The sequence below is a fragment of the Hypanus sabinus genome, chromosome 27 (genome assembly GCF_030144855.1).
Source record: "Hypanus sabinus isolate sHypSab1 chromosome 27, sHypSab1.hap1, whole genome shotgun sequence".
NCBI classification, from domain to species: Eukaryota; Metazoa; Chordata; class Chondrichthyes; order Myliobatiformes; family Dasyatidae; genus Hypanus; species Hypanus sabinus.
This window is the reverse complement of record NC_082732.1, coordinates 22,613,809-22,628,006: the sequence shown is the minus strand read 5'-3', so window position 1 is coordinate 22,628,006 and position 14,198 is coordinate 22,613,809. Positions and strand designations below refer to the sequence as shown.

The 14,198-nt window shown below is 43.9% G+C and overlaps 2 protein-coding genes across 6 annotated transcripts in view; one reads left to right on the top strand and one right to left on the bottom strand.

The window, feature by feature from the left end:
* bcl2l16 (BCL2 like 16) overlaps positions 1 to 13,933 on the bottom strand; it is a 38,041-nt gene extending 24,108 nt beyond the window's left edge. The window contains exon 1 of one of the 2 annotated variants that reach the window (XM_059951926.1): positions 13,852 to 13,933. Coding sequence is in view for 1 of the 2 variants with exons in the window: in XM_059951925.1 (XP_059807908.1) it covers positions 13,852 to 13,861 (10 nt within the window). In the remaining variant the exon portion in view is untranslated. The remainder of the gene's footprint in view (positions 1 to 13,851) is intronic. The other variant, XM_059951925.1, reaches the window with a different exon arrangement.
* LOC132382069 (filamin-binding LIM protein 1-like) overlaps positions 1,630 to 14,198 on the top strand; it is a 37,839-nt gene continuing 25,270 nt past the window's right edge. The window contains exons 1-4 of one of the 4 annotated variants that reach the window (XM_059951923.1): positions 2,754 to 3,155; positions 6,047 to 6,201; positions 8,814 to 8,858; positions 13,940 to 14,187. In XM_059951923.1, the coding sequence (XP_059807906.1) occupies positions 6,083 to 6,201; positions 8,814 to 8,858; positions 13,940 to 14,187 (412 nt within the window). In that variant the 5' untranslated portion in view covers positions 2,754 to 3,155; positions 6,047 to 6,082. Of the gene's footprint in view, positions 6,202 to 8,813; positions 8,859 to 11,092; positions 11,402 to 13,939; positions 14,188 to 14,198 lie in introns of those variants that run through there. The other 3 variants (XM_059951921.1, XM_059951922.1, XM_059951924.1) reach the window with 3 other exon arrangements.

Genomic DNA, 14,198 nt, shown 5'->3' with positions numbered 1-14,198 from the left:
AGTCCGCCAGTGGCCAGTGATATGCCGCAGGGTTAGGTTTGGGACCACTTTTTTCCACATTATATGTCAATGATTTGGATGACAGAATCGATGGCTTAGTGACCAAGTTTGTGGATGATTCAAAGATAGATGGAGGGGCAGGTAGCGTTAAGAAAGCATGGTGTCAATGGAAGGACTCGGGGGAAATAGGCAAAAAAATGGCAGATGGAGAATAGTGTAGGGAAATGCATGGTCATACACTTTAGTAGAAGGACTAAAGGCATAGACTGTTTTCTAAGTGGGGAGAAAATTCAAAAATCAGAGGTGCGAAGGGACTTGGGGGTTCTCCTACAGGATTCCTAAAGGTTACTTTGCAGGTTGGGTTGGTGGTAAGGTTGGGAAATGCAATGTTAGTATTCATTTCGAGAGGACAAGAATACAAAAGCAAGGATTTAGTACTGAGGCTTAATAAGGCATTAGTCTGTCTGCACTTGGAGTGTTGTGAGCAGTTTTGGGCCCCTTATCCATGAAAAGATGTGCTGGCATTGGAGAGGGTCCAGAGGAGGTTCACAAGGATGATTCCAGGAACAAAAGGGTTAATATGAGGACTGTTTGATAGCTCTGGGCCTGTACTCTCTGGAGTTTAGAAGAATGAACCCTATTGAATTTTGAACGGCCTAGATAGAGTGGATGTGGCAGAGTCTAGGACCAGAGGGTACAACTTCAGAACTGAAAGACGTTCATTTGGAACAGAGATAGGGGAAAATTTCCTTCAGACAAAGGCTGGTGAATCTGTGGAATTCAGTACCACAGCCAGCTACACAGGCCAATTCACTGGGTATATTTGAAGCAGAGGTTGAAGGGCTCTTGATTAATCAGAGCGTCAAAGGTTATGGAGACAAGGTAGGAGAATGGGGTTGAAAGGGATAATAATTCAACCACAATGTAACAGCAGAGCAAACACGATGGGTTGAATGCCCTAATTCTGATCCTATATTTTATGGACTTCTGATGTGTGATTGACTCACTGAACATCATTAGCAGCTGAAAACCACTCATCTGCACCCAAGGGATCCAACCATTTGCTAAAGTATCAAAAGTCAGAGTGAATTTATTATCAAAGTAAGCATATATTACCATATACTAGCTTGAGAGTCATTTTCTTGCAGGCATTTACAGGAAACTTAAAAAAAAATAATAGATTTTATGAAAAACTATACTAAGACTGACAAACAACCAAAGGCTGACAAAAACGTGAGAGAGTTCACAGAAGCTGTTGATGTGAAAACATCTTACACGTCACTGCAAATCAGTAAAGCAACATGTTGGGGGCAGGGAGTGACCAGGACAAACACAGTCGCTGTTGGGAGACAAGCAGTCATGCAGGGCAGACAATTCACAGGCCAGGCAACTTGCATCTGACAGGAACAGGCCCCACTGATATGTGAACAATAGAGAAGATAGGACCGGGGCAGCTGCTGCAGATAATTTTCTGTTTACTTCTGGGATCTGGGAACTGCGGGCAAGACTGATCTCTATTAGTTACTCGCTTGCCCTTGTGAAGGTGATAATGAACTACATTCTTGAATTCTGTATCTCATTTTTTGAAAATGATGCTGTTGTACAGAGATTTCTGGGGTGCTAAACCAGTAACAGTGAAGGACAGGTAATACTGTACATTTCCAATAACGCACACAAAATGCTGGAGGAACTCAGCAGATGAGGCAGCACCTATGGAGGGAAATGAACAATTGACGCTATAGGCCAAGACTCTTGGTCAGGAAAGGAAGCGAGCAGAAGCCAGAATTAAGGGTGGAGGGAGGTTATGGAGAGAAGTACCATCTTAGTGGGTGATAGGTGAATCATGTGAGAGAGGGAAGGTGGGCAGATGAGGGGGGAGTGGGAATGATATGAGAAGCTGGCAGGTGATACGTGGAAGAGGCAAGAAGATAGAGTCAATCATGGATTAAAAGGACAGAGGTGGCGAAGTAGAGGGAGGAAGAAGGTGATGGGCGGGTTGTGAGGATGGAGGAGGGGAAAGAGAAAGGATGAAGGGGCCACCTGGTTAACGGAGTAAAAAACGGAGGAGACTGTGAACAGAGGGAAGTGATTACTGGTAGTTGGAGAAATTGATGTTGGTGCCATCGGCGTGGAGACGACCAAGATGGAATATGATGCGTAGGAATGGGAAGTGAAATTAAAATGGCTGGCCACCAGAAGACCTTGCCTGCTGCAGCAGGTGATCAGTGAAACGATAGCCCCAGTCTGCGTCGGGTCTCACCGACATACAGGGAGTTGCATCAGGAGCAGACTTGCAATAAAAGGCACCAATGGATGCACATTGTGAAGTGCTGCCTCACCTGGAAGGACCGTTTAGGGCCCTGATTGGGGATGGGGGTTAAGAGGTGGAGGGGCAAGCATTAGCATAGCTGTGGAGGTAAGTGCCGGGATCAGTAGAGAGGAAGAAGCAGGAAGGGAGTTACGGAGAGAATGATCGCTGTGGAAATAGGGAAGGGAGGGGAAGCTCAGCCTAGACGGTGATTCCATTGGAGATGGGAGGGAACCAAAATACCCAGAAGAACCCCAACCACTCACAGGAGGAACATGCAAACTCCACACAGACAGCAATGGAAGTCAGGGTTGAATCTGGATCACCAAAGCTCTACTTGAGCTTCTTGTTCACTGGAGATGTCTACTGCCTGACACTTTGCGTCATGAACAATGTCAATGAACAGCCCATCCCTGAATGTTGTCTCGCTTCTCTTGTAAATAGGTACATACCTCGTCACTTGCTGAAGAGCTGCAAATGAAAATGAACATCGTGCAATCATTAATGAATCACCGATTCTTACATAGCTTCATAATACACTGCAGAAGGCCATTCCATCCCTTGAGTCTCTGCTTGCCCCAGGGCAATCTCATCAATCCCAATTATTTTCCTGTAAATGTTTTTCTCACACCTGCCCATTAATGCGGCCTCAATCTTTTGACATCCACCTCCACTGGAAGGAAGTTACAGTAGTCAACTGATGATTCCTTTTGTAGATGGAAGGAAGCTGGAGCACCGGGAAAAACCCACAGGGGGAACATGCAAACTCCATGTAGAGAACACCAGATGTTAGGGTCAAACCTGGACCACAAGAGGTGTGAGACAGCTTCTGAATTTATGATGGAAGGTAGGTCATCAGTGCTGGGAAGGACACTCTCTCCAGGAACTCCTGCAGTGACATCCTGGGGCAGGGATGATGACCTCTGATGAACATGACCATCTTCCTTTGTGACTCCAAACACTGGAGCATGCTCCCTTTGATACCTAGTCTTGCTAGAGCACCTTGGTACCACATTTAATCAAATTCTGCCTTTAAGCCAAGGGCAGTCACTGTTTAGACCAAGGCAGTCCGTATTTACACCAAGGGTGTGATGAAGTCTGGAAATAAGTGGTCCTGTTGAAACCCAAAATGCACATTGGTGAGTAGGTTCTTGTCGAGCAGGTGAAATTGTTGATGATAGCTTCCACCACCTTGTTGACGATTGAGATTTACTGCTGTTTGTCAGCCAGTTTTCCACATTGTCAGGTAAAGCCCATGTCAGAATGGCTTGGCTAGAGGTGCAGCTAGTTCTAAGTAAATAGTGTCAAATGTGGCAGCCAAATTACATAGCAAGCTCTCAAGAACGTCAGTAAGATAAATGAACAAGTCATTTTTATGTTGTAGTTTTGGAGGGATTAATGCTGACCAGGACACCGGGAGAATTCCCACATTTATTCAGATAGTGCTTTGGGATTGTGGTGGGGATAGTTTCTACTAAAGGAAGTATGAGGCATTCCTTCCCTCTGCTGGCCTGCAAGAATTGGAGTATAAAAATTGCATTGTTTGCTGTGTAACCAAAACTATGTGGTCAGCTTTGAGCTTCCTATTTAGTATCCAATTTAGTAGGAGAATGAAATCTTAAGAATGTAGAAGACAATGGTGTGTTAATGAGAGGTGGCTAAGAGATGTAGATTAGAACATGATTAAGTCAATGGGTAGAAACAATAGTGGCAGATGTACCTGTGATACGCAACTGTAGACCGATTGGATATGCTAATGCAACTAAACCAGGAGACTGCTATAAAAAATGCTATGTACAAGGATCGGTGGGCAATCAGCAACTAGCAACTGTCTCAGCTTTGATTTGCAAATTAAAGTTTAATACTTCTTGAACAATCTTCTGCGTCTCCTGGTCGTTTGTGGGGCACGAGAAACCACAACAAAATTGGCGACCACGACAGGACCGGAAAGAGACCCGCGGAAAGGAAACAGCAGATTGGGGACGCTTCCCAGTCCTCTAGGGACCCCACAAGGCTAACAGAATTAAGGGTGCACCCAAACAAAAGGTAAGCGCTTTTTGCGACAACTTGGACTAAGAATTCTGTTGGTTTTGGGAAGACTTGGAGTCTCAGAAGTGTGGAACCACTGCCGAAGGATCTCTCCGGTCCAAAGAATCTGGCAGAATTGGGGGTTAACAGGAGGCTCAGAGGATTGGTCAAGAACACTGCAGTGAGGGTAAGTACAAATAAGCTAATAAGAAGTTAAGTGAAGAAAAATTCCACGTGGTGTTGATAAGTCCCTGTGGATGCCGCTTCATATGAAACGAAGGTCTGAATGGGCAGGGAAAGGAAAATAGAGAAAATCCTCGTGGATACCGTCTTGAGAGAGAAGGGTCTGAATAGACGAGGTGCAAAGAGAAAATCCCTGTGGATGTCGCTTCATATGAAACGAAGGTCTGAACGGGCAGGGAAAGGAAAATAGAGAAAGTCCTCGTGGATACCGCCTTAAGAAATAAGGGTCTGAATAGACGAGGTGCAAAGAGAAAGTTATGTGGATACCGCTCTGAATAGAGGTCTGTAGGGGCAGAACAGAATAGGAAACCACGACAAAATTGGCAACCGTGGCAGGACAGACAATGTGGAGACGAAGGGGGGCCAAGCAGAACCCGGAAGGCTTGTGGAGCATGGAAGACGGTTTGTTGGTAGCACCCACCCCTCTACTGATGATTCTGATTTCAGAAGCGCATGGGATTGACCATTGTGCAAGGAGGGAAGTGATAAAGAAAATAAAGAAGGATGGTTTTTGGGCACCTTATTTACAGGCTTCAGTGGACTTTGTCTTGTCACAGTGCGAGGTATTTGCACAGAGTAGGGAATTACAACCCCAATAGGTCACATTCCTGTACCTGAAGGACGTAGACATGATAAAGACAGTGAGAGGGAAAAGATACATGCTGGTAGTAATTGATCGATTTAGCAGATGGGTGGAGGTGGTACCTTCAAGAGATCAAGGGGCAAAGACGGTGGTAAAATTTCTGACAGATGAAGTGATCCCAAGGTTTGGAATACCTACAGGAGTTAGCTCAGACAATGGTTCAGCTTTTATCCAGAAAGTGGTCAAATTGGTACTACAAGCGCTGAGGATAAAGCAAAGATTTGGATGGGTATACCACCCTCAGTTGCAGGGCATGGTAGAGAGAATTAATGGAACCCTGAAAGCCAAACTGAACAAAATTTGTGCAGACACTAAACTTAATTGGGTTGATGCTTTACCGTTAGCATTGATGAGTTACCGACCTAACGAATTTAAGGCGAGAAATGAGATTGCTGCAGGCTTCGAAACATCTCTACCCTTGATAGGAACTATTAAGAACATTGAATGGATAAATTATATATATTACAATCAGCAAAGATTCATCAACTACACCAATGATGCACTGGAGGCCTTGGGAGAACAGTTAGATGGAACTAGCAAAATGTGGCAGAAAAAGGAGGAGTTTGTGTGATGTTTGGAGAGAAGTGCTGTACTTTTATACCAAATAACACTAGTTCAGAAGGATGGTTTACTAAGGCAATGTATAAGTTGAAAATTCTAAGAAAGGAAGTTAAACAGAATGCAGGGTCCGGACGTCAGTTATTTGACTGTTAGAAAGTAGACTCGGAGGATGGGGAGCATGGCTGACTAAAATGGCAATAACTGTCTGTATTGTATTGTTGAGCTGTGTGCTTGTGCTGTGCTGTTTTCTTCCTTGTCTCAAGTCTCTTGTAGTGCGTGCTGCAACCAAACAATTTCCGATGCTCGTGGCAATTACTGAAGCAAGCTTAGTGGAGAAAGAAACACCGAAGATGTATCGTTACAGCCTACAACACCTGCAGGATGAACAAGAGCAAAAACGACAATGTGGGAGTAGATTGTAAGGGCTTCTGATTTTTTTTCCCTGTCTCAGGTACAGAGGGACAGGTTTTTGGCTCAGCGGCCCAGGGTAACAGGGAAAGAATACTTTGATGTCTTGGCGCAGAAAATTATAGTTTAACCCGAGATTTGGGAATAAGTGCTTGAGTTTATTGGGGCTTTTGGGCGCAGACTCTTAGTTTTCTTTCTCTGTGTGAGACCCTCTGGGTCTCAAAGGGGGGATATATTGGAGTATAAAAGTTGCATTGTTTGCTGTGTAACCAAAACTATGTAGTCAGCTTTGAGTTTGCTATTTGCTATGCATGTATCCAATTTAGTAGGAGAATGAAATCTTAAGAATGTAGAAGATAATGGGGTGTTAATGATAGGCTAGCTAAGAGATGTAGATTATAATAGTGTGTTAATGAGTTAGCTAAGAGATGTAGATTAGAACATGATTAAGTCAATGGGTAGAAACAATAGTGGCGGATGTACGTGTGATACGCAACTGTAGACCGATTGGATATGCTAATGCAACTAAACCAGGAGATTGCTATAAAAAATGCTATGCACAAGGACCGGTGGACAATCAGCGACTAGCTGAATGACGGTCTCAGCTTTGATTTGCAAATTAAAGTTTAATACTTCTTGAAGAATCTTCTACGTCTCCTGGTTGTGGGGCACGAAAAACCATGACACAAGTCATCCTTGGGCAAAATGTAGCATCTGCTTAGCCCCACACCCCCATGAGAAGCCATGGATCAGGTGGTGGATGGTCGTATGAGCAGCCGGTGCATATTACTGGTTCTGCGACTACTGACTCCAGGCAGACAACCTCTGAAGAGAATATTGACAATGGCTGGGCTCACCCATCTTGTAAAGACGCTGTCCATAAGAGGGATTCTGTTAAAAAATTTGCCAAGAATAATCATGGCCCTGGAAAGACCATAATCGCTCACATCACACATAATGATGATGATGCTTTGGGATCTGCTCATCCACATTAGAGGCCAGACTGTGCAGGGTTTTCTGTCACATCTATAAGTGTGTCTGATGTGCACTCTGTACTGCACTTCTAACAGCAAGACAAACAATTATTAGCAAGAGAAAGTCTGCAGATGCTAATGCAGTCCAGAAGAAGGGCCTCAGCCCAAAACATCAACTGTTTATTCATTTCGATAGATGTTGTCAACAGAATTTGGTGCGTGTTGCTCCGCCATCTTGTTATTACTCCTTCACAGGCAGAGCCAGCATCCCTAATTGCCCTTGAGAAGGAGGTGGTGGGCTGCCCTCCTGACCTGCTACAGTGAGGTGTGGCTGTGCCCTCAGTGTTGTTAGGGAGCGAGCTCCAGGACTTGGCCCCAGCCATTGCACAGGAATGGTGATATCTTTCCAAGTCAGGATGGTCTGTGACTCGAAGGGCATCTTCCAGGTGGCGGCGGTCCGGTGCCCTTGTTGCTGTCGCCCTTTCAACCGGTAGAGGTTGTGGGTTTGGTTAGTGATGTCTGAAGAGCCCTTGTGAGCTGCTGCAGGACACGGAGCAAAGTGCTGCTGCGGTGGTGGGGAGTGAATGCTGGGGGGTGGAGCGCCTCCCTAAAGCGCTCTATGAGTGTTGTTGGAGTCGCACTCCTCCAGTTAGGTGGAGAAGATTCCAGCATGTTCCTGACGACCCCGGCTTTGGGATTTAGGAGGTGAGGTCCTCGTGTCAGATCGGCTATTGTAGTCACATTGTATATGGCTGCTCCAGTTCAGCTTCTGGGCCATGGGAACTCCCAGTATATTTATAGCAGTGGATTCAGTGATGGTAATGTCATTGAATATCGGAGCAATAGCAAGATTTTCTCTTGTTGGATATGGACACTGCCTAGCAATCATGTGATGTGAATGTTACTTGCCACTTAACCGAGGCCTGGATATTGCCCAGGTCTTGTTGCATCAAGCATCCATTTTACACTCATCTCTTTTCATTCTCCTCATATTGGGGGCGGTGCAGCAGTGTAGTGGTTAGCACAATGGTTCACAGTACAAGCGACCTGGGTTCAATTCCTGCCTCTGCCTGTAAGGAGTTTGTACGTTCTCACCGTGACTGGTGTGGGTTTCCTCCTAGTTCCCTCCCACAGTCCAAGGACCTACCAGTTGGTAGGTTAACTGGTCATTGTAAATTGTCCTGAGATTAGGCCAGGATTAAACTGGGGGGGGGGGGAATTGCTGGGGCAGTATGACCTTGAAGGGCTGGAAGGGCCTATTCCACACTGCATTTCAATAATTAAGTAATATGTATATCTTACCAACTCCACTGATCAACACAATAGGGACAAATTGGTATGGCTAAGGAATCAACAAACCCACACATCTTTGGGATTTGGAAAGAAATCCAGAGCACCCAGAGGAAACCCAGCTAGAGCACGCAAACTCCACACAGACAGCATCCAAAAGTCATAGTGCATTGGATTCTTTGAAATGGAGCTCAAACATGGACCTTTTGAGCCAGGCATAGTTTGGATTGTAACCCCGAAGGAAGATTGATGCTGGAAATGATATAGTATTCCTCAGCTGTGCCCCTGAGATAAGGTGTTTGGTTAAGATAGTGTAGAGGTCACCTCATTTTGTATCTAACTCTGTTTAATTGGCAAGGAATACTTGGAGCAGTACGGAAGGAGCTTCACCACCGAATTTCACGTAAGTGCTTACTGATATGATCTTGTTTAACCGGGCAATATGAAAGGGGTTTTTAATCTGCATTTAGTACATCTTGTACTGACTTGTGAGTAATTAATGGGATACCAATAGCTAAAACTGTTTTGACAAAACCCTGTTGAAATCAGCTTGACGTGGAATGGTTATTATCTTACACACATTTCTGGGTATATTTATGACTGGCAGGAAATTTAACTCTTTGCGATAAGGGGCTGGGTACACACTATGGAACCAAAATTATATTTGATATCTTTGACAGAAATGTTGTTCTCTCTAGAATGTTCTTTTTCTGGCGCAAATTTCCCACAACGGATGACAATAGCAGACACAAGCACTGCAAAATTTATCTTTCAATCTTAATTGTCTCTCATTTCTTATTCATTCACAAAGCAGAGTTTAACGCCAAGTTCCTGAAATTGTGCTATTAATGCTCCAACCGCATTTTTTTTGTATTCTTGGAGACCCATGGTTGCCTGTGTCTTCAGAAGCCTCGGTCTTTTTGGTAGGTAGGGTTGGAACTCAGCCTCCTCGCCTCAGGATGATTTCAGATGCTGCTGCTGAACTCTGCCACACGTCCTAGTCTTCTGATTGCTGCAACATTAGCGAGGCCTCCAAAGAGATGAAGAAAAGATTTGATCTCTTTTTCTTTGCCTTTGAGAGTAGCATTTACTTACGTTGTAGATGATCTCAAGACGTAGACCACAGACCCACACTGCACTCATGCCCTTGCAGGAACATGTCGTAGCCCTGGCGGATTCTGTGCACAAAACAAATGTCTCCTTCACAAGCCTTCCAAGTCCCTTCAACCTTTTGGGACCGCTCTCCCGCCCCTCTCCCATCACTGCAGCCTCGGTTCACTCCTGTCCCGGAATTGGAAATGTTTTATGTTTTATGCCTTTAAGCACTGGCTGCAAAGATTGCATCTGTGGCCTACATGTGGACAAATGCAAGAACTTGCAACACAAGAGTAGGAAATACTGCACTGAAATCGCTAATGCCATTTTTCAGTGTGCTGTTACATGTGGTTATTCAATAACACTACACTAAACCCTCACTCTTTGTGTGACTTTCACAAACAGTGTTACAGACCGTAGATCAAAAGGCATAGGAGCAGAATTAGGCCATTTGGTCTATTGAGTCTATTCCACCATTCCATCATGGCTGATTTATTATCCCCCTCAACCCCATTCTCCTGCCTCCCCCCCCCCACCCCCCCGTAACCTTTTATGCTCTTACTAATCAAGAAACTATCCTCTTCCACTTTAACTATACTCAATGACTTGGCCTTCGCCTCCACCTGCAGTTGTGGACACAGCTAAGCACATAGAGCTTTCCCTCTATGGACTCTGCCTTTACTTCTCACAGCCCCACGATCAAAGACCCTACCCACCCCAGACATTCTCTTTTCTGCTTTCTTCCACTGGGCAGAAGATACAAGTGCCTGACAGCACCTACCACCAATCTCAAAGGCAACTTCTACCCCGCTGTTAGATTAAATATTCCCCACTGCGATAAGTTGGACTCTTGACCTCACAGGTTACCTCGTTACGATTTTTTTGCACCTTATTATTTCCACGTTTTCTCTGCAGCAAGTTACACATTATTCTGCAATGTTATTGTTTTACCTTGTTCAATGCCCTGTGTAAAGAAGTGTGAAATAAGCTTTTCACTGTGTCTCAGTGCATGTGACAATAATAAACCAATTCCAATTTTAGGGACTAACATTCTGCAAGTTAAAGTGGAAAAATATTCACCAAAAAAAAGATCTTTTCCTACCTGGCCCAGTTCTTTTTTTCTGTCTTATTATATTACTTCATCTTTACTTACTTCATGAAAGACATAATTTCATAATTACTTCGCAAAAGACAAGAAAGTTGTCTTTCAGAGAAGCTCTCTCTAGATGCCTTTCCTGAAATAATGGCTTACAGAACTCAAAGGGTTAACATGGATTGCCTTTACTCATCTCCAGCAGGCAGTCGTCTAAAAGGAAAGGGAATTCTGGGGAAGCTAGAAGTCACAGGGGTGCAATGTTCCTTCAGTCCCCTTCCTTTCTCTTTTAAGTAAAATTAATCACACAAGATTTTAACTAGAATACAAAGAACTCTCTGTAAACAGCACCTGGATGTTTCAGCTGGAGGAGATGATGCAAAAATGAACAGGCTATTTCTTGTGTGAAATACATTATCTGTCAAAAAACTTCCAGAGTGACTGGCCTTATCTTAGAACCGCATTATAGTGCGTTTTTTTAAACAGAAGTTTGATTATGGATAACGGAGTCTGTGCGGAGTGGATAGGTTAGGGAGCAGCTTCCTGTTTGCTGTACTAATGCCTGAGGAATTCATTCTCCTTTTATGGTAAAGTGAAGCAGAGGTAGGCGGACAGGCTATCCCTGAGTGAGGGAAGGAGATAATTAGAACCAGTTTAGACTCAGAGTGGTTCTGCTTGCAGACTCTGAAAGAGGTGTGCTAGTGGATTATAAACCCTCCAGGGCTGTTGGCCTTCCTACAGCAAGTACTACAGTTTTGGTAAGTGCTCCAGGGAACTCTGAGTACAATTGGATTATAGGTGTCAACCAGTAACATACAGTAAATACTTATAAACTGTCTTTTTCAAGCCGGCTTGGGTATTGTTCCTGCTACGTTGTTTCCCACTGTGTTCTTCCCTCCTTTACTGATTGGGCAGATGTGAGCCGAACATTAGCTTCACAGCCTTTGGCCATCCTCTGGTACCTCATTGTTCTTCAGAAATGCACTCAAATAGTGGGTGCTGCTCTACTTTTTGAGAGTACTTGTCTTTAAGTATATCAAAACATACGAAGAGGATTAAATACGTCCAGCATTGAATGGCTTGTTATATGAAGAGCATTTTTTTTAGTCGGGGCATGGTGAATCTGTGGAATTCTTTGCCACAGGCAGCTGTGGAGACCAAGACTTTTTGTATATTTAAGGCAGAGGTTGATAGATCCTTGATTGGTCAGGGCTTAAAGGAATATAAGGAGAAGGCAAGAGATTGGGGCTGAGAGGAAAATTGGATCAGCCATGATATAATGGTGGAGCAGTCTCGATGGGCCAAATGGCCTAATTCTGCTCCTAAATCTTATGGTCTTAAGTGAAATGCTCTTATCCATCCCAGCAAATAAAAAGTTGAATGGTCCATTCAGTCTTCTTCCTTTCTTTTAAGTAAAATTAACCATACAAACTACTAGCTGAAACAGAAATAATTCTCAGCAAATGAAACACCTGAATATTTCAGCTAGGTGTGTCTAATGCAAAATTGACAGACCAATTCTTGTTTGAAATGCGTCATCTGCTAGGCAACTTACAAAGGAGTTGGTCTTATCGTAGAATCATTAAATAGTGTAAGCGGAAGAGGTTGGAGTGGGTTGAGAGCAGGAACTTTTGCTGATTTGTTTCACCCCACTATGTTTTGGGACGGCAGCCAAATTACCTGTGCCACAACTACTCGTGAACCCAATAAACCCTGGGATCAGTCGGCATTGTGTACTCATAGATTTGAGCTTTGAACGACCTGCTCAGCACACCTAGTTCTGGGAGGGGCATTGCAATCAGTCATTTTCTTAGAATTTGCACGGCGCATTAACAGTTTCAGGAAGGTCAAGGCTGCACCTAAGCCACAGTATTTGCTTGGTTTGTTTGTACCGAGTCCGAGGCCCTAGAAGGTGGCTATCTTTCTATGATTTATGTCCTTTATGGAGGGCTGCTGGTATCATTATGATCACCATTGTGACAAGTCACATTGGATATCAGGGCCAAATGGGTTATTAATGTTCTGAGTCTTTTTAATTGCATGTGCCAAACAACACATTATACAGTATCCTTGAAGCAACATGTATCTGAATGACTGCCTATAGAGGATTGGTGCAGGCTGTGGAAGCAAAAAAATACAGTTTGCAATATCATTTGCTCCTCACTATAAGTGGAATTTTCAACTACTTTGTCCATCTGGTTGCAGCTGCTGAGTCTAACAGAAAGGCACATGCTCTTCCTAAAGGTCTTGTCATTTTCGGTTTATAATTTGGTAATTTCCATCAAAATTCTCCTATTGATTTGTTTTATCTGAAAACATAAAAGGAGTGAGGGCTGGGTCCTGATGTATTTGGACAAAATAGGTGTGTTTGTAACAGAACCGTGAATGTCAATGCATCAACATGAGGTCAACTTTGGGAAGCCATCCTGCTTGAAGACCCCTCTTTGATACAAGAAGTTCAGCAGATGCTGGAAATCTTGAATAACAGATATAAATTGCTGGAGGAATTCAGAAGGTCAAGCAGCCTGAAGGGTCTTGGTGAAATGTCAACAGTTCACTTCCTTCCAGAGATGCTGACTGACCTGCCGAGCTCCGCCAGCATTTTGTTGTGTTGCTCAAGACCCCTCTTTGAGCTCCCGTAAGATTCATTCCTTGCATCTTATCACTCTTCTTCCTTGGTAGGAAGGATGTTGTCTTGCCTGTGTCAGCACAACTTACCAAAGACTGGTAACTCACTCTAATATTAATCAACATCATCAAGCCTTCCCTGTATCAATATGCTCATAGCCGGTATAAGCTGGCTTCAACTCCTTTTTTGTGCCAGTTCCTCATAACCCTCAATTCCTTGATCTTTCAAATACTTATCTATTTTCACTTTAAATACGGTGTATCTAATGATCTGGTGTCCATGCCACTCTCGGGGGCAAAGAATTCCAGAGGACCATTGCTCTCTGAGAGAAGAAATTCAGAAACCTAAAGAGAAATACACTTGAATAGGCAAGAAACTAATCTGTTTATTGGCCCTCTCCAATGGACAGGACCTCTCTGCTGTCAGGATTTGAGAACTGGAGAAACAGCCATACATTCATCTTGTCTGAAATACAATGACTGGTCTTTCAAGTATAACGGAAGTTTGTTTTAAACATTTCAGGTTATTTTCTGAGCACCTCAGTTAATCTGTGTTTCAGCAACCACAGCTGATATTTACCTTTTATCATCTGCCGGGACTCTGCAGAGAGTCAGATGTACCCCAGGCCAAAGAGTCTCAAGTCCGGTATTATCGTTTGTTTCTGCAGGCATTGCGAATCGAGGATGTCTCAGATAAGAAAGGTTTCTTCAGTTTATATCCAACTTGCTACTCCCGGGACTATCAGCACCCCGAAGACGTATAAACCTCTTGAAGCTGCAAGGGTGGCCGACAATAGATATCAAAAATTAGCGCCATCAGCACCTAGATCCGGGACCTCCTCCAATAGGTTTGAGAATGTGGGTAGGAAAGGAGTGGCAGCGACCGTGCAACAAGATGTACATCCTGCTAGCGAAGGTAAGGAAAGT